Source organism: Primulina huaijiensis, chromosome 10, assembly GCF_012295235.1.
Source record: "Primulina huaijiensis isolate GDHJ02 chromosome 10, ASM1229523v2, whole genome shotgun sequence".
Taxonomy (NCBI): domain Eukaryota; kingdom Viridiplantae; phylum Streptophyta; class Magnoliopsida; order Lamiales; family Gesneriaceae; genus Primulina; species Primulina huaijiensis.
The window spans coordinates 4,877,081-4,897,921 of record NC_133315.1 but is presented as its reverse complement, the minus strand read 5'-3'; the positions used below and the strand labels follow the sequence as shown (position 1 = coordinate 4,897,921).

General features: G+C 36.2%; 1 protein-coding gene across 3 annotated transcripts; it reads right to left on the bottom strand.

Annotated features, from left to right (window-relative positions):
* Positions 1-12,076: 12,076 nt before the first annotated feature.
* LOC140985765 (uncharacterized) lies at positions 12,077-20,614 on the bottom strand. Of its 3 annotated transcripts, none has more exons than XM_073453681.1 (20): positions 20,496-20,614; positions 20,258-20,393; positions 19,379-19,482; positions 19,167-19,253; positions 18,926-19,001; positions 18,747-18,821; positions 18,585-18,638; positions 17,708-17,767; positions 17,459-17,575; positions 16,560-16,654; positions 16,242-16,447; positions 15,649-15,746; positions 15,165-15,268; positions 14,840-15,005; positions 14,420-14,542; positions 14,254-14,336; positions 13,936-14,074; positions 13,809-13,838; positions 13,587-13,657; positions 12,077-13,387 (listed from the first exon to the last, which is right to left on the bottom strand). In XM_073453681.1, the coding sequence occupies exons 2-20, from the start codon at positions 20,294-20,296 to the stop codon at positions 12,571-12,573; spliced, it is 2,544 nt and encodes an 847-aa protein (XP_073309782.1). In that variant the 5' UTR covers positions 20,297-20,393; positions 20,496-20,614; the 3' UTR covers positions 12,077-12,570. The 3 variants fall into 3 exon arrangements, with proteins under 3 accessions (XP_073309782.1, XP_073309781.1, XP_073309780.1); XM_073453680.1 differs by having other exon boundaries at positions 20,461-20,565; XM_073453679.1 differs by lacking the exon at positions 20,496-20,614 and having other exon boundaries at positions 20,258-20,454.
* Between the last annotated feature and the right edge of the window lie 227 nt (positions 20,615-20,841).

The window sequence follows — 20,841 nt, the reverse complement described above, 5'->3', positions numbered from 1 at the left end:
TTAATAAACATGGGCTTTTCATTTTTCAACCGCAGCGGTTAAAAACATGTTTTTCTTTAACCCCTTTATTGACTAAACCGAGATTTCTCCCTAAATATATGCATTAAATAAGCTTATCCTCGGAAGATGAACCATGACTGCTGTGCGTGAATCTCTTCATATCTTTCTGTCAGTAATTATGACTGTGACTCTTCGTATGGTTTGTATCTATAAATACGAGCAAACCAGTTAGTCACAAACTCATTTGAAGATCAAAACATGAACAAATGGATAAAGGGAGCAGTTCTCAGCAACCAGACTTGGCGCAAGATTATATGCAGTCCATAGTGGCTGCCAGGAAGACTGCTATGGAGGACAGCGTGTCTGAGAAGACGCTATCAACCTGTATGAAAATCCAGGAACTCCAGTCCTCCCTTGAGGGAGGACTTGTTGCCACTCCCAAACGAGTGGCAACACTGAATAAGTATCAGCGACGTCTCCGCGTCACTTATACCACATAAATCTTCACTGATGAAGGTGTCTATCTCCTGATGCTTATAAAGGAGCAGAAGGCTCTGAGAAGAATTGCCTTCTCAGAGGACTTTATGTGAACCTTAACCCTTTGGTTGGCCTTCTGGAGATTGGCAGTAAAAAAAAAATATCTATTGTAAGGGCTCGCCTTCATACATAAAATTTTTATTATATTTATTTCTGTCCCTTCTACTGCTTTATTATATTATGCATTTTATTTACGCATAAACACATAAACATATTGAACGGACTAAGATAAATCAATTAAACCAAGAACATTACGAAAATAAGAAAACTTAGCGTCTGGGAGCGGTTTGGTGAATATATCTGCTGCCTGTTGATCTGTTGAGACATATTCAAGACGAATTTCTTTCTTCACGACATGTTCTCAGATAAAGTGATGTCTAATGTCGATATGCTTCGTCCGAGAGTGCAATACAGGGTTGTATGTAATGGCTATTGCGCTAGTGTTGTCACAGAAGATGGGAGATTCAGCGGTTTGAATTCTATAGTCTTTGAACTGTTGTTGCATCCATAGCATTTGAGCACATCAACTTCCAGCTGCAAGGTACTCCGCTTCAACGGTTGAAGTGGCAATATATGTTTGTTTCTTACTAAACCAAGATATTAGTCTGTCGCCCAAGAACTGACATGAACCGTTTGTGCTTTTCCAGTCAATTTTGCAACCGACATAGTCTGCGTCTGAATAACCTAAAAGATTAAATCTTGAATCTTTGGTATACCAAAGACCCACATTAGTAGTACCCTTAAGATATTTAAAAATACGTTTTGCGGCAGTAAAATGAGATTGCATAGGATGAGCTTGAAACTGTGCGCATAAACAAACCGCAAACATGATGTCTGGCCGGCTGGCAGTTAGATAAAGTAGTGAAACAATTAATCCTCTATACATTTTTGTGTCTACTGAGATTCCCCCTTCATCTTTGTCCAGTTTGATAGATGAGCTCATTGGGGCAGAAGCTTTCGAGCAATTTTCCATGCCAAACCTCTTTAGCATGTCTCGTGTATATTTGGATTGATTAATAAAAATGCCATTTTCTGACTGCTTGACTTGCAGTCGTAAGAAGTAATTTAATTCATCCATCATGCTCATTTCAAACTTTTCTTGCATTAGCTCGGAGAATCTCTTACACAATTTAGGATTAGTTGATCCAAATATAATATCATCAACATAGATTTGTACAAATAATGAATGATCATTTTTTGAAAATTTAAACAGTGTTTTGTCAACTGTTCCAATCAAGAAATCATGATCAAGCAAAAATTTAGTTAAAGTATCATACCATTCTCTTGGTGCTTATTTAAGTCCATATAATGCTTTATCTAATTTGTAAACATGATCAGGATGAATGTGACTGACAAAACCGGGTGGTTGATCTACATAAACTTCCTCATTGAGTAGACCATTTAAGAATGCAGACTTAACATCCATTTGATATTCCTTAAAATCTTTGAATGCTGCAAATGCAAGAAATATTCTAATTGCTTATAGTCTAGCAACGAGAGCTAATGATTCATCAAAGTCAATACCTTCCTCCTGTCTACAACCTTGAGCCGTTGCATCTTCTTGTTCCACAATTTCTTTTTATAACTGATTATTTTCCTGTGGGTGATTGTTCACCAGTTCAGCTGCTTGATGAATTTGTTCTTGGACGGTTTGACTTTGTTCAGAAATGTTCTCAACCGTTCTTCTTAAATCTATCTCATCATCATTGCTGGATTCAAGGTTAATAGCATCTAATTTTTAATTAAATCATGAATGATATTACTACTATTGTCATGACATATGGATGATTCATCAAATACAATATTATTGGATTCTTCAACAGTAAGTGTTCTTTGATTATATACTCTGTATGCTTTGTTTACTGCTGAATATCCTAGAAAGACATCATCATCAGATTTAACATCAAATGCAGTTAAATGTGTCTTGCCATTGTTATGTATGAAACACTTACAACCGAATATACAAAAATATCCAATTTTGGGCTGCTTGCTGGTCCAGATCTCATATGGAGTCTTTTCATGATTTTTGTTGATCATGGACCGGTTCTGAGTATAACAAGCAGTGTTGACTGCCTCTGCCCAAAATTTCTGAGAGATACCGGATTCTGCTAGCATGGTTCTAGCTGCTTCCTTAAGAGTGCGGTTTCTTCTTTCCATAACTCCATTCTGTTGAAGTGATCTTGCTGCTGAGAGCTCATGCTTGATGCCGGATGACAGGAATTGGTTTAGAAATTCAATTCCTCTATCATTCCTGATCCTGTCCACTGCTATTATAGATTTCTCATTTTGGAGTCTCTTAAGAAGTTTGATGAGCTGAGCAGTGGTTTGATCTTTGGAACTTAGGAATATTACCCATGTGAACCGGGAGAAATCATCAATTACTACGAGAGTGTATTTCTTTCGTCCTAAGCTTATTACCGTATGGGTCCAAACAAATCCATGTGAAGTAGTTCCAGACATCTAGCTGATGAGTTTCTTCATTTATTCTTGAATGTTGAGCGAACTTGTTTACATAGTTGACAGCATTGCAGATTCTATCCTTTGCAAAATCAATATTAGGCAAACCAGATACCAATTTAAGCTTGCTAAGAGTGGCAATGGATTTGATGTGAAGGCCTAAGAATCCTTGCTTGAAAATTTGCGAAAAATTAAAAATTTTCTTTTTAAATAATCAAAATGCCTCATTCATACTAGTAAAATTTTGCATGGGATAAAATATCATGTCATGGGGCATACTGAAAATAACCTGTACTGAGCAATTATAATACGTGCATGACTGAATTAAAATCGTAGTAAAAATGTTGCTCCTTGGAGCCCTGTACTGAAATAACTGGTAATAATTTTCTGTTGAGATTATGGTCTACGCATGTGGCCCCTGCACTGAACTGAACTGATCGGTAACTGGCTACCGGGGGAGTATCAAACTGAACTGAACTGACCGGTCACTGGCGACCGGGTGGTACCAAACTGAACTGATCGGTCACTGGCGACCGAGTAAATAGTGCTCCCAAAATAGTGAATTGACCACAAGCAATATCGCATAAATCTCAAAATAAGTATTTTCTATTTTCATGCACGTAATATAATTAAATTGTATAATGAAATATCCTGTATTATTTTTACCAACTGGATTGGATCGTTCCCAGGCTCGCTGCAACCTAAATATGCCATGAAAAATATGCAATAGCTTCTACTTGACCAACTATGCAATTTAAGTTAAAAAAATGCGACAATGACGCTCGACGACTTCGTATTTAATCATGACTCCGAGCCAACCCGAACCAACACTGAACCAACGTATAGTCATGATTAAAATACACTTAAAATTATGAATTTATGCTCCTAAAATGGTGAGGGCCGAAATCTAGGTGAATGGAGGCCAAAACATGAAACGCTCTTTCGAGAGTCAATTTGGCACATCGCACCGTAAATTCTCGTACGACCTCAAAAATGATCCGAATCACGAACGGCCAAAAACGTGGCCTTCCTAACTCGATGAGGCACTGTCCAGTCCAAGGCCATAGGCTAAAACCAAACCAAGAACTCAAACGAGCCTCCGAACCGTCACAGCAAGTTGCTGTCAAATTCCAGCAGCAGCAACTTCGCTTGCATCGCGTCGTTTGCGAGACTTTTGGCCATTGGGGCTTGAACCACCGACTAGAGCCTCTCAACAACATCCCAAGGAATGATTTGAACCATGGCTAAGGGCCCTAGGCCAGCCACCATTCGAATTATTCCAGCAACATCAGAAAAGTTCCACCCGATAGCACCCTTGCGCGCGTGAGGGGTGTTTTGCTTTGTTCGTTGTCTCGTGTCGTTCCAGTGGCCATTTCATTGACCATGGCACGACCTAGACATCTTGGGGTATGGTATGAACCGTGGCTAAGGGCCATAGGCCAACCAAGATCCATCCCATACCATCAAAAACCGAGGGACACATGCAGAATTAAAAAGGGGCGAAGGGGCTGTTCTTGCTTTGTGTTTAAAAACCGATGCACCATGGACCAAGCCACCAAAAGGGTGACTTAGTCACGTCTTAGACATACTAGGGAAGTGATCTAACCATGGCTATAGGCCCTTAGGGCAGCCAAGATCAGATCTTTTCCTATGACAGCAGAAACTGAAATTTCGAAGCACACAATGGCAGTGGAGGAAAGCTGCTGTCATTTCGGGTTTCATCATGCATGGGGCTGGTTTGAATGGACCAACATGGTCCTAATGCATCCTATTACGTGTCTAGATGTAGCCTGGTGAGCCTGGAGTCGAGCCAACCACCTGAATGCACAAAAACAAGCAAAACCGTGAACTGCACAAGGAAGGACCGAAATCTGCATGCACTTTTGTTTTTGAAATTTCATGGTGTGTTTCGGTTTTTGCAATAAATGATGATCATGTGATGTTAAATAAATGATAATAGGACTTGATTGAGGTTTGAAAGAAATAAATACATGCCTTGGATTTTTCGTTTGAAAGAAAAACGAAAAGAAGAACGATACGGCGCGGACGAGTGGAACGCTTTCTTATCTTGCTACTTGCTCGATTTTTCTCTCTTGTTCTAGGCTATGAGGGTCACGATTTTTAATCTGAAATGGCTGCTGTTTTCGGTGATGGAGGAGGGGATTAAGTGGTTAGGGGAGTGAGTGGGAGATCCACTAATAAAGGGATACCAAGTCTACCTTTCTTTTCAAATTTGAAATGTTGTTTGCTATCAAAAATTTTGGATGGATAATTTAATGGGTGTGGCCGATTTCTCTAGCTAGACTAGGTTAGGATAATGCTTGTTAATTAATTAAATGGTGCTCCCAAAAATCAAAGAATGATATCAAAGATTTTTCTTGGGGATATTAGAGGTGCATATGGACGATTTTAAGGTCTAGGTGCAAAGGGAGAATTGGTTTAATTAAATCTTGGTAGTGATTTAAAAGTTGGGGAGGATAAATCTATCTAGAATATTTAAGGGGATAAATAAAGAATGAGTTGAAATAAAAATCACAATTAAATCTTTAAAAAAAACAACATGGCCGATTTTTATCTAGCTAGGTGGGGTGGGATCTTGCTCCATTAATTATCATAGAAGATTTGTTGTGATATAATTATCTCCCAATAAAAATGGATAGGAAGACTATTAATTAAATGGGTTGTCAACTAAACTTTTAAATTGAATTATAGGGGCCGAAAATTATAATAAAGAGGAGGGAAAATATTTATTGAATATTGTATTTTAACTCTTTAGTGTTTTATCTACTCATTAAATATTTAAAAGAATTAAAGAATTAATTATTGAACTCTATTTACTACTTATCTCCACTTATTTAAATAATTCCTTAAACCTTCTTTTACAATAAATTTACTTATTAATTATCTTAAATAAATTTTAGGAAATGTTTTCTTAGCATTAAATTTTTATCTCTTTACTCCAACTCCGGTCCGGCCTCACTTAATGAACTGAAAAGAATAAAATTTAAACTACTGAATAAAATACTTAGCTTCAAAGAATGCATTTAAATACTCATGCAATGAAGTCAATTTAAAAAAAAAATTAGAATTATGCATGGCTTATACGCAGTCTAATTACGGGTTCTACATTTGAAGTTAAGATGATTAAGTCGTTTATGCCAAAGCCAATTTTTATTGCCATTTAATGCGATGAAACAAGTTGGCGCATTTAAACTGTCATCATTCCACTTTACTTTATACGTATTATGCTCTCTAGTTCCAATCAACACAGTGTTGCCTACAGCAGATTTAACAGTGCATGTGTGTTTGTGAAACTCAACGATATAACCGTTGTCACATAATTGGCTTATGTTGATCAGGTAATAGCGCAAATTTTCAACTAACAGCACGTCTTTAATAACAATTTTGTCATGTATAATCTTACATTTACCCATTGTTTTACCTTTAGAGTTATCACCAAAGGTGATCTTTGGTCCTTTGTAATTGACAACTTCTGATAGAAGATTTTTGTTTCCTGTCGTATGTCTGGAGCAACCGCTGTCCAGAAACTAGATGGATTCTTCCAAGTTCTTTCTCTTCAGTACCTGAAAACATTAAAAATAGGAACTTGGTACCCTTTTTTATTTGGGTCCTGAACTGATTAGACCCTTAAGGACCCACACTTGGATTATCCTGAGAGATTTCCTTGGTGTGTCCCAAAATTGATGTGGTTCGGTGCATAATTTGGTAGTATGTGCAATTTCCTTGGCCGTCTGTCATTATCAATCAATTTGTACCTCTTTTGAACTGGTCGACTGTTGTGGTATTGGTTAGGTCTTATTTTTTAATGATGTCCGGTTGAAATTTTCTTTCTGCAGAACTAATTTGAACCGTTATGAGCGGTTGGATTTTGCCTACGTCTAAGCCACGATCGGTTGGAGTTATCATTCTCAATTTTGACATATCCTATGCCACGTCGCCTTCCATTGTTCTCAAGTTTTATGGTCTGATTGCTTTGTATCTCAGGCTCATTATGTTCATATATCGTACTAGATCTAACAAATTTAATCGATCTTAAAATGTCTTTTTCTAGTAGCGGTTGAGTTTTTGCTTCAGAGGTGATGTACTCATTGATGCTGTAGCCTAGCCTGGTTCTGTCTCCGCTCGATTTTTGCATCTCATGCATCCTTTCGAGAGAAGTAGAAGATTTGTTCCATGTGTTGATTGTGTTCATCAATCGTTTATTTTCTTTTAACGTGGCATGGAACAATCTATGCAGATCATCATTCTCAGCCGTTATCAAACTTAACTTCACTTTTAAACTGTCAACCTCTTTTTGCTGCGAGCCGCTTGAGAGAGTTAACTTGTTTTTTAAGTCATGTTTTTCTGCTTTGGCTTCATCGAATTTCTGCGATAGACTCTTAAACTCGTTTACCATGTCATGTAGTGCTGTGATAAGGTCTTCTCGTGTAAATTCATCAGTGTTGAAATCAAATACCATTTCATTTGTGCATTCTGAGTCTTCATCAACCATGAGACATTTTACTGTCTCATCTTCGCTATCACTCATAGATGCCTCAGAGATGGACCTTTCTGAGTTTGAGTCGGCCCACTTGCTTTTATCTTCTTCCGCAATCAACACTCGTTGATTTTTCTTTTTAATAAACTTTTTATCATCTTGGGACCGTCTTCTATCAACTGATCTCTTTTCATCTTTCTTTGGTCGATTACATTCTGCAATGAAATTTCCCTTCTTTCCACAGTTCAAGCAATTTTGACCATCATCTGTATGGTCTTTTTTGAAATAAGGTTTAGTTATTTGATATTTATTTTTACGCATAAATTTATTAAACTTCTTTACAAATAGGGACTTGGATTTATTGCTCAGTTGCTCAGCCGATTTCTTACTTGTGGAGTCTTCAACAGGAATAGTCACTGCAGTAGCTGCCAGAGCCTTTGTTTAAGAAGTGGATGGTTCTTCTTCGATTCGTATATAAAGCTCGAACTCATATGCTTTAAGATCAGCAAAGAGATCGTGGAGCTCCAACTTGTTCAATTCTTTGGATTTTCGCATTGCTATTGTCTTCACATCCCATTCTTTGGGAAGAGCTCTCATTACCTTCAAAGAAATTTCACGGTTAGAGTATTCTTTTCCTAGTGAGGTTAGTTCAATAATAATAGCACTAAACTGTTCATCAAATTCAGTGAGAGTTTCTCCTGGCATTATCAAATTTCTGGATAGCCATTGTCAATTTGTTTTCTTTGGTCTGGTCATTGCCCTCACACAATTGTGTGAGTCTTTCCCATCTCTTTTGCTGTGAAGCAAGTTTTGATCTTGGCAAACATGTTTTTATCCAGAGTTTAGTAAAGAATGTCTTTTACGACATTGTCAAGATTCTCCTTCTTCTTATCCTCAGCTGTGCATTCGGATAAATGTTTTTCCACCATTTGGGGATCACCTTCAGTTGTAATCACAGCTGTATAAACTTTCAAAATCTTCATAGGCCCGTCAGTGATGACATACCACATGTCATCGTCATGTGCTGCTAAATGTGCCTGCATGCGAATCTTCCTTAGAAAACATAGGAATTTTGTTGAAAGATGTCATATATAAGTTGTAGATATCGATGTTTGAGAAAACACCGCTCTGATACCACTCGTTGGGATCGAGAAAGAGTTTAGAGGGGGTGAATAAACTCTTTGAAACTATTTGATTTTTAAATTTGGTTTCAACCATTTTTAGGCGGTTGAAAGTTTTTTCTCTCAAACGGTTAGAAGTATGAACCGCGTACAAGGTGCGGAAGGCGATTCAATATTTCTAATGATATTTTCAACCGTTTAACAAGCTAAACAGCATGATATAATATGAAGTGTAAAGGCTTGTGAAAATTAAGGACACAAGATTTTTATGAATATTCGGAGATAAAACTCCTACGGCACCCCTTTTTCTTCTATAAGAAGGATTCCACTAAAAGACTTTGGCTTTACAAAACTCTTTGCAAAAGCCCACTCCAATCAGGACTTATCACACTGCCTGTTTTGGAATTCATAGTGGTCACTTTATACTTTTGGAATTTAAGAACCCTCGGTTCACCAGACACTTCTATAAATCAGATAACCAAAATGTTATTGATGCAAATAAACAATATTGTTTTGGTAGCACGAATATGATCCTTGAGAGATCGGATATCTTTCTGTTGAATGCGTGCTTGAGTGAGCGATAGAGATATGTGATCTTTGATTGCGCTCAGATTCCTAAAGTATGAAGACTTGAAAGATTCACGCTTTTGAAGGCTTGATGATTATGTCTCTCGTTGTTATCGTGCGCGTAGTGTTGCATACTTTCAGCTTCCACTACAAGAAAATCAACATACAACCACACTCAGAAGACAACGGTTTTATCAGAAACCGTTGTCTTTTTTCCTTTTGACAACGGTTTTTGTTAAAACCGTTGTCTTTCTGAATTTTTTTTTGTCAAAAGACAACGGTTTTTAAAAAACCGTTGTCTTTATGGGTCAACGACAACGGTTTTAGCAAACCGTTGTCCATGGGCGTGTTTTTTGGTTGCTAAAGACAACGGTTTTAACAAACACCGTTATTGTATATGGGTTACGACAACGATTTTAACTGTTGTCTATTAGCGTATTTTTTAGGATATGCGACAACAGTTTTAGAAAATCGTTGCCGATTAGCGTGTTTTTTTACAAACAACAACGTTTCATTAAAACTGTTGCTTTATTTAGCGACGGTTTTGATAAATCCGTCGCTACATTTCGCGACGGATATAAAAATTGTCGCTAGTTTTAAATTAGCGACGGTTTTGACTACAACCGTCGCTAAATTTAGCGACAGTTTAATTTTTGTCTCTATATTTAGCGACGGTTTCAAGTAAAACCGTCGCGTTTTTAACAATAGCGACAGTTTTATAAAACCGTCGCTAAATATAGAGACGGATTACCACAACCGTCGCTGAATTTAGCTACTGTTTTTAAATACCACCGTCGCTATTTTAAATGTACGACGGTTTATTGAAATAACCGTCGCTACTGGTGACGGTTTAACGAAAAAACCGTCGCAATTTGTCTATAAATATCAGTGTTTTCATTCCATTTTCATTCACACCACATCACAACACTTAAAATTTTTTCTCTCTTACAATATTTTAATTTCGATTTAGGATAAATATTTTTGTTTTATTTTTTGATAAAAAATTTTTGTGTTAAATAAGTTCACGAATAATGTTAGGATTGTGGAATTGTAATTTATTGTCATTTTTTTAGATTTGTTAAATTATTAAAAGTAATTTTTTTTTATTTTACTGAAAACATTAGCGACGGAAATTATGAATTAACCGTCGCTAATTAGCGACGGACTTTATGAATAAACGGTCGCTAAATTTAGCGACGATGTTATATAAACCGTCGCTTATTTTAGCGACGGTTGTTGACATGATTTCCGTCGCCAATTCGTCTCCAATTGGCGACGGTTATTTGCGACGGGTTTTCAATAACTGGTGTCCTTTTATAGCAACTGTTTTTACCATCAGAACTTGTAGGACATAAGTAATCTTTCTCTTCTGAGATAGTGACTTAAATGCAGATCAATCTTGGGACTTGTGCATAACATGATTGACTTGTAGTGGTGCAAACCTATTTGAATGTTCTGAACCGGTTAGAGAATGTCTTTCATTAAGTGAGCAATAAATAGCTCTTTAATGACTTCGACATAAGGTTCTTCGAACAGCTGGTTGAGAAGATTGAACTTCTTATACTTTAAACGGTTAAACTGATAGGCGGTCTGAACTATATAAGCAGTTGAACCGTTATATGTTATACATAAAACTTTGCAGATGTTTTCTGAAATAGTCAAGTGCTATTTTGATTTTGTCGATCACTAAAACTTTTGTGTAATAATAATTTCTTAACAAAAGGCGTGCAAATTAAGATGTTTAAGGATCATGTCGTAATAATAAATTTGATTCCATAATGATTTTATTGTAAATACATTTGGTTTTGATTATAAAACTCATTCAGATATGATATTTCTCATATTCAGTTATGTACGTATTCAATTCTCTTGATAAAAATATCAATTAAGTTGGACGTAAAAGAAAATATCGGTTTTATTCAGTAAGTTATATTAAGGAATATGATATATGTGATACACGGAAAAAATACTCAATATAAGAAAACATATCACAATAATTCATGTATTTATTTCTTTAACTTGGGATGATGATTAATTTCTTGATTATTCAGTTTATTTGAAATATGTAGACCGAATGGGAGAAAGTTATATTATTTTAATTTATTCCATAAAATAATTTATATTTGCGGTCAACATATTTTATCAAGATATATATGGAAAACATCTTATATTTAAAAGAAGAAATATCAAGAATATCATCTGGATTGATTAAGATGATAAAAATCTTGATATTTGATATATCATATCTTGGATAGACATCATGAAGATAAGTTTTTCTATGATGGTTATAGAAAATCTATAAATAGTGGCATAAATAGTTTCTAAATCTATGTCGTTATTCAGAAATACAACATTTTATAAATTGAATAAATATTTAGAAGATCTTGTTTTCGGTATTCGTGAGATCTCCCCGGTTCAGTCTCAGATAATATATCAATAGTTAGAGGTTAAACTTTGTTCCTGTTTGTATTTTCGGAGATGATCTTTATGTCTTATGTTTGTGTGCATGTAGATCAAATTTAGCTCTTCAAGTTAAACTTCTAACAGAACACTCGAAGATCCTTGGTTAGTTACCTCGCCCATTGCTCTCCCTTCTGCCTCGAATGCAAATATGGTGGTAAACGAGCTACGTAACTCTGACGGGTAATGGAAATCACTTTGTGGCGCATTGATCAAACTTTTTTATATCAGATTCATTTGAGGAAAATCTTTATACAATTATCTAGCATTTAAATTTGAAAAAAACGTGAATATTAAGTCAAAATATTATATTTCCCCCAACGTATAAGTCCACACGTATCATTACTAACCCCATTGCGTCTTTTAAAAATTATCAACATGATGAATCAGTCAACTTTAAACATCGCAACAATCATCCAACATTTCCACTTGCATAAATACAAAAAACATAATTAGCGTCTAATCATTACAGCAAAATAGTGTTACATTGTTCAAATAAACCACCACAATGGACGCATTATTTGGTCTTAAACCAACGAGGAATAGTACTGAATACATATCAAAGGAAGATAATTAATCAGAAAATAAGAAATAATTAAGTGCAGTAATGGCAGAGGCAGTCCAGAACAAATGCACAGGTTGGAACTGGAAGTTCTAATGGTACACAACTGGGATTTAGCTCTCTTAAGCGGGAAAGATAAAATAGAAATAAACTATCCAATGAGAACGGATTGGATGAACCCACGAAAGCTTTTGACAAAACCGAAAAGAAACCCCGGCAAAAATATGCACGACAACAGATTATGTAAGCCTATGATCCATTCGATTAGATCAACCCCAGTCGGAACAAAAATATACTGTACACCGATAGACAGCGGATCCATGCAAACTTCAGTTTGATGATGAAAACAAGTGAGAGATATATTATATCTACTCTAACACTAAGAGCTCCTGCTCAACTCTCCAATAGTTAGCATCGTTGAATTCATTCAGCACTGTGCCACCATCATCCGAATTTTCCTTATCCGATTTCTTTGGAGAGAGATTCCATTTCAAAGGCCCAGCTTCCCCTACAATCCCTTCTTTGAGAGCCTGTTCCATTGCCTTTTCTGTACCCTCTGGTTCAACTCCCACAAATTCGACATCCTCTTCAAATAAAGAGGGCACAGAACGTTTCTGACTGGAATCAGATTTAGTTGAGCTATCACTAGAAGATGCAGAACTGGATGACCCATTAGGTACAGAGTCGCCACTTGAAGTGGGACTGACGGGCGAGGTGCCCACTTTCACTGCAAGATTGGTGTTCATGTCACTTTGATCATCAAATGGATTCACAATAGGTCCACCAACTTGAAAAGCAGTAGATGCTTCGCCCCAAGCTACCCTTTCAAGCGACGGCCTATCTCCAAATGGATTGTCATTATTTGGTGTTTCGAAGTGAAAGACATCCAAGTTGCTGTGGGAGTCAATTTTTTTGCTTTGGGAAACCAAGTTATCTCCATCCGTAGAATTTATTGCATTAAATCCATTGAAAACATTTGCTTCGGAACTGGATGAATCATTTGCAGAAACCTTGCTCTCGGTCAAATTCTCGTCCTCCCCAACCACTACCTCATCATCGCTACTGCTGTTGCCATTAATTGCTGTTCCGTTCAGGTTAATATCATCCATCATGTCGGAACCCATAGGTGCATCTTCACCAGCTGTTTCGTCTTGAAATGCAAACCAGTTGGAATTTGTGAACAAACTGTTGTGAAGAAAAAACAAACATCAAACGAAAATGAACTAGGCCTCCAAAAAATAAAAATAGAAGGCAACCCACAATAGACGTTGCTTTATTGTTTTTTTATCTTCCTATATTTTTTTTTGTTCCTCGTCATTTGCATAACCACCAGAAATCTTCAGATCCATAAGAGGAGCTTAAATTAATGAGAATATAAACACACCTCCCTTGCTCATCACCCAACCTTAGGGATGAAATCACTACTTCGGACGATTCATCATCAAAGTAGACATCCTGCATTTTAATCAAAATTTGAAATATCAATGGTAGGAAATGCAATTGACAGGGAAGACTAAAGGATAAAACTAGTTTTTCTTAGGTATCGCTTCATGCAATGCTTAATTTCATTCTCCAAAATAATGAAATAAATTGGGTTCAACATTACCTCATCGTCATGTTCTAGAGCTCCATGACCCTGTTTGAAAAATAGATTTCAAATAATCTCTCATTTTTGTAAATTGTCGGTAGAAGCATTAAACTAGTTTATCCTCATTTGCCCAGTAAATGTTTACCTGAGCATCATCATTTTCATACATGGTATATCTGAATGCTTGGCTTAAATTATTTGCCAGAGCAGCAACATCATAATCCCTGTCATGAACATCTTCCTCATCACTATCCCTGGTCCTGTCTTGCAATGCTGTGGGCCGCCTACAAACATGGAAAGAAATAGACATTTTCAAGTACAAGAGACTAGCAGACTAGGACAGACTTGGGTATGCAAAGAGATATTACTTCACAGGCATACTAATAAAGTAAATATAATTTATAAAAGTTCAAATCATTGTGACCATGAAAGCGCTAGCGAAGGGGAAAGATATGAGACATACCCACAAGCCCATCGATAAACATTCTCAACCATATTACGCTCTTGTAAGACAGTGGAATGCCACTCAATCCACTCTCTATTCTCCTGAAAGGGGCAAAACAGATTAGATGAGTGAAGACACGACGACATTTTTTAACTTAAGATAAGAGTTTCAAGGTAGAAACCACCTGAAGATTCTTTTGGATGCGAGTGTCATTGTTTCCCAACTGAGTTAATTTATTTGATATCCTTGTCAAATGTCCAAAGTAACCCGCTCTAGGAGCCTGCCTTCCAGAAGCTGGCAAAGTTTGCTGCATTCAGTTGATAAATTTGAATCAGAAACAATTTGGAATGTATGACAGACCTATTATCAAGCTGAGAAGTGATCAGACGCAACCAGGATAATAATTTACAGCAATACCCACATCAAAGTTGCAGTAGAATATTAAATGCTTGAAACATACAAGTTATTTCATTAAGCACAAAACTGCAGCATCACCTTTCTGGTCCTCAAAACACAAAGCAACTGTGTTCCACCCACAAGGTGGAGAAGATTGGCACAAGATACATGAACTCAGAACTTTGATAAGCACGTCTTAAACAATTACCTGATTAACATCAGCAGAAAGCATAGGACGTTTTTCTGCTTGAAGAACTTTTCCAACCAAATTGCACTCCAAGAAAAGATGATCAAGAATGGCACTATTTTTGCTTTCCAAGCAACAATATACGATGCTCTCCACGTGATGATGCAACGCATTGTTGTAGGGGTACCTGCACAAGAAAAAATAAATTCATAACAATATTAGCATTCATAGCTTCTATTTCCAAATTCATCTAAATACAAAATTAAATCCTTCGGTCCTTCCTCACGGACTACCAATTGTATGTGTTAGTCAAAATGTATGAAGTACTTTACAACAGAATTCCTACTCAAAAAAGAGATCAAGGACCCTCTGAATTGCCCCTGAGCTGACCAACTCCTTCTCTGCCACTTCATTGCCAGTTTTCAGAAGCACAGCTAGGAATTCAACAACCTACAATTAAGAACCACCATACAAATTGTAGGCTGAACAATTTTTCGAATTAAAAATACAAAATAAAATATTTGCATGAAATTAGTGGCATCATACTAGCACGTGTACATCTTTGTCCATGCACGTGTCCGGCATTATTAGTAGGAAGAGAACTGAGCTAAAACAAAAAATTAAGAGCCAAATTGCGACATGTTCCCAAAAAATTAATACAGTCTGGCCAGTCAGACAAAGCTCCTTTGGTTCACACTACATTTCTGCCATGAATTAGTTTTTATGCATTGATATTTCATCAACTCCTACTTGAAACCAACAATTTCAAATACATGAAAACATTTTGAAGGTGTTAGGAGAAAACAAATCACAATAGCATTTCCACTAACCTTCAGACGATATTTTCTTAAAGGAGGCCTCAATTCACCATATGTTGTCGGTAAAATCTTCTCATCGGATGAAACATTCAAAAGGATCAGCAACTCCCCTATACACAAAACAATTGGATTCTTACAATAGATGTTGGTTGATAATTACAAACATAAATGAATTCACAAGCTACAGAATCAAAGCATCAGCTGATATCTGGCCATTTGTTGAGTTGAAAATTTTATTCGTAGTTCTCTTGATATATGTATCTTCCTCCGTCTTAAAAATAACTAACCATATGATAGAATACAAAGCCTCTGCTGATCAAGTATTTATCAGGTGGATAATTCGAAATTAAATCAGCAAAACATTAAGAATCCGTAAAAACTGACTCCATCACTTGATTCATGTACACCAAAAAATAATCCAAGACCATGGCATTCATAGCAAAAATCATAACAAAAGCTTATTGATTCACTAATCTCTTTTTGGGTTGTTTTAACATGCCAAACGTAAGTATGCAAAACAAAAAAAAAAGAAGATGGTAGCGAGCCACCAACTACATAACATGATAGAATTAGCAAGGAGTATGTCGAGATATTATAAAACTCACCAAGTTTCGGAAGCATTGCACCAACAGTATCTTGGTTTACATGTTTCGGCGACTCGTACGCTTGTTGATTTCTGAAAAAGTACATTACTGGAGATGGAATTGATCTCTTTGGGTCCAAAAAAGATATACAGACTGATAGGGAGTGGACAAGGGCGGATTTTGAAGGAGAATCTTCAAGTGCATGAGAGAAGATCCTTGCAACAAAACTGCACAGAAAAACACACAAAAAGAAGTAAATTAACACTATTCCATACAGTTACACAAATATAAAAATTTGATCCCAAAATTGAAGGAAACATAAAGTTGAGCCGTACAAACCTTGGACTGGATAGTTTAATGGACAAAGGCGATGGTGCATTTCTGGTTATAGTGCATAATGTTTCTGCTGCATTAGCATGGACTTCGGGAGTATTCTGGAGGATTAAAGAACTCTAAGTTTCAGATATAGCATGTACATAAGAAAGTCATCAGATGAGCAATTAGAGAATTATAAAGCTCACGTAGCACATAAATATATGATTTTTGTGTAAAAATTGTATATGCTACAAATGTGCCCCATCATACTACTTATATAAAAAAAATAATAATAATAATTTCAAATTAAGTTATCACAGATGGAACACATGATACGAGTACTCTCACATTGCCATGCACAAGTTATCAGAATATCAACCTGGTAATTTGTACCAAAATGTACTTTTTAAATTATTTTTCATCCTACAAGAAAGTGAATAGTGGCACAAAACCAGATTATATAGAGTGATCCCTCAATCTCTCTAAGGCAATTACAGAGCGGAACTACCATTGGAGACCAGTAAAGAATGTTCTACAAGTAGGCATGCCCATATCGGGCACCGTGCACTTAATCAAACCAATGATCACACATCAGCAACATAACCGAAATTGAACCTAATATTTAACAGCGGGATGTGCCAGATAGATATGTAAAGTCGGAAACTGCTAACATTAGGTTTCACAGTTGACAGATAGTTGAAAAGGAACCAATAATATCATATACCTAGTAAGTACAAAGTTAACAAAATAAAACACTCTAAAGTGATAAAATAAATAAAACTTAGTACTGTACCATTGATGGATCCATCTTCTTCAAATACGAAATTGAAACTAGAAAACTAAATGAATTGGTAAGATTACTAAATCGATAATAAAGTTTTCCTATCTAGATTCTAGATATATTGCCACTTCTTTTAACGTACCGAAGCGTTCAGTTTATCCACAATCATTTCCAGTAAATTGCTATCAGCCAACCACTGCATCACATCCAGAGAATTGGGGTAGAGATGATCATCAGTACCAACAAGCCGTATCAGAACCTGAAAATAAAAGGCTAATCAGAAAGAAAATTACAACCAGCACTCCACACAGTTTTAACACAAGGATTTAAATAAACAAACCATTCAATTCAAAATATTTGTATAACCATAAGTGATAAGACTATTGAATACCTCCATGATGGATGTGATACCAATTAAATTAACCAGCTGCTGAAAAACTTCTTGGTGAACCTGCAAGAAATAGCCATCGGCCACAATACAGAACAACTGCTGCATAATTTTTTTAAACCAGATCAAAGAAATTAATTTGACAACAAAAGTTACAAGTTATCAGCTGCATGAGTATGATTTTAATGTTAGTAGGTAAAATTAATTGATAAGAATGTCTCATCACAAACTTTTGCAGTATCGCCTTTTTAAGGATATGACACCTGATCACAGAAAGCTCAAAAGAAAAAAAATCAATTCTCAGCATTTAGATGAATAAAAGTTTTTGGCTGCATAAATTGAATCATATTTATAACAGGTATAAAAACAGGTGATAGTCAAGAAACATAATATCCCAAATATTTTACACCCATGTTGATGTGATACAAGCCTATAGCCCCTAGTCAAGAGAAATAAACTACTCGTACATTTAAATTAGTTTGTTCAACAGAATATACCAACCCAGATTAGGCTTTCACTGATCAATATAGCCAGTGCCAAATAATTGAAGCACCAAGTTACAAAATAAAGTTTTAGCAGAAAGAATGATTCAAGATTATTCCAACAAGGTTAATAGGATGAAGTTTCAGCAAATTTAAACTGCTGCAGAGAAGAGTTGACTCCAGTCCAGAAGGATAGCATTCCAACAAGGTTTTAGCAATTATGACACAGGACACAACATTGGACATAAAATTCAACTTAAACACGTAATAAAAAAATTAATTACTGTCCCTACATCATCCCCAACCCAAGAAAGATGAAGCATCAAATTTGGAAGGTTAGCAATAAATACTAAAATCGCCATGCATTAAAAATGTATCAAGGCTCTATTTAGTTTCACCTTTACAAAATTCATCAGCGGTATAGTCTTCCGTACCATGAGGCATACCACCACCTGGAACACGCCCAAAAATTTAAACAAACAACTTCCTTTTGTAATTACTCCAATTATTAAACACCTAGTAAGAATTATTGCACATGTGCAGAGCAATCAATCTGGTACCTTACTAAAATACCCTGCCAATAATGCAGGGTGAGGACGGTTTGGTTCCAAGAAAGAGAATAGTAAATTCATAAGCTGAATGCATGATAGAAAATTTCATTAAACCTCCAGATTGAAATTGAGCACCAAATATATCATATGGGGAGTGTTTAATTCAGTTATTGAGTAAGATGATCCACCTCTTCTTCCTCCACCAAAGTCTTCAAGATGGAATCAATTTCACATGTAAAAATTTCGCAGGCAATGAAAGGAAACCTACATTACAAAACCAAAGCTTTGAGCAAATATAAACAAATATGATGGGCTCTGTCACATCAACTTTACAATTTTCTAATGAATACCACAGGAGTAAGGGGTTTCTCATAAAAGAGGAAAAGTACAACACAAATTTCAACATCCATTTGCTTAAATTTCACATACTTGAAAGTATTCCTGTTGTCTGCATTCTCAGCAGCCTCCTCTACTATATATTTTAGCAACTGTTCAACCCGCGCTCGATCTCTCAAACTGAACCAAATAACATAAAGGTTAAAGGGGAAATTAATTACTCACAATGTTCAAGGAAACAAACCAGCATATCAGTTGTTTATAACATGGTCCTGAATGGAAACAACTGATGGAAAAAGGTATACAAATTTATGAGGCGGCTGTTTGATGCTTTGCATTCTTGGATTATCTCTTCTTCATCCAAAAGCTCTTCCAATGTAAAATTTTCCTTGTCCAACACTGACTCGATCTGAATACATGGAATGGGTCAGGTGATCAGTTTATATTCATCTCAGGCTTTCATTTTTTTTTATCATATATGAATTTCAATTCTTGATCAAATTCTCAACAAGCCATGGCCAACAGGAGTCTAACTAGTTCAGTTACTTTATTGCCCGGAAAGCATGTGTAGCAGAAGATAGCCAGTGGTAATGTCTTAATTCAAACCCCAACAAACAGAGGAAATGCCACTCCATTAGAAAACAGAGCGGCTGATACCTCAGACACATGTGTCCAATTAAGCGTGTAATAGGTCATTTAATCTTCACCAAGCCCTTATAATTCTTGACACAATAATTAACATTTAACAAGCTGCAAGGTACTTTAAAATTCACTATCCAACGCAACTAACTAACTCTTTCATGTCATAGTAGTATGATGGAGCAAAAGAATAGGAGATCGAGAATATCTAACAAATCCTCACGCGTTTCTTTGACATAGTGAGGTGTTAAAAATTGCTAATGAAGAATTAGTAAAACAAGTAACAAATTCACTATTTCATCCTTTCTCCAGTGCCAATACTCAACACATATACCAAGACACGCAAATCCATAATACATGAAAGCATCATGATCATCTTCAAACCAAATTAAATGAATCCCAGTTTAATTTCAACCAAACCTAAACAACAAAGTACACTTTATAGCATGAAAAGCTCAATATCCCCACGATTTAACCGTACAGAATCGACAACCGAGCTAAAAACAGAAACGAACAAAAACCTAATTTTCGCTCAGTTGACTCACAGGAGAAGAGGCAGAAAGAGCAGTGAGCTTCCAGAACATGTTGTCTACGCGCGAGAGTACAGACGCATACACATATACGTATCAGCTCCAAAGCAACAGGAGTAAACCGCAAACACAGAAAATGAGCTCAACAGATCTGCATACACTAAACTTCAATCAAAATACTGCGTAAGGTGGAGAACGGCGGTGACTAGTAAAAAAACCCTAATTTTCGAAGATCGAAACAGAAGGGAAGCACCAGAGACGGAGCGTGGCCAGAGAAATTTTACTGCGTTTTAATTATATTATTTTTTGAGCGAGAAAAATGGTCGTGGATTCATGAGAAAATTAACATGCGGAAAACTACAAAGAAATCCGTATATGTTATAGACAACATATATAATGATGGATTGTGTGTGTATATATATATAGTTTTCATATTCTGCACACTTACCGTACACACCTATGTGAGCACCGATGAGGTGTCACTCACCCATTGGATGTGATGAAATATAGAAAAATTATGTATCCAACGGGTGAGCGGCACCTCATCGGTGCTCATATAGATGTGCACGGTAGGTGTGCAGCATATCAAATCTATATAT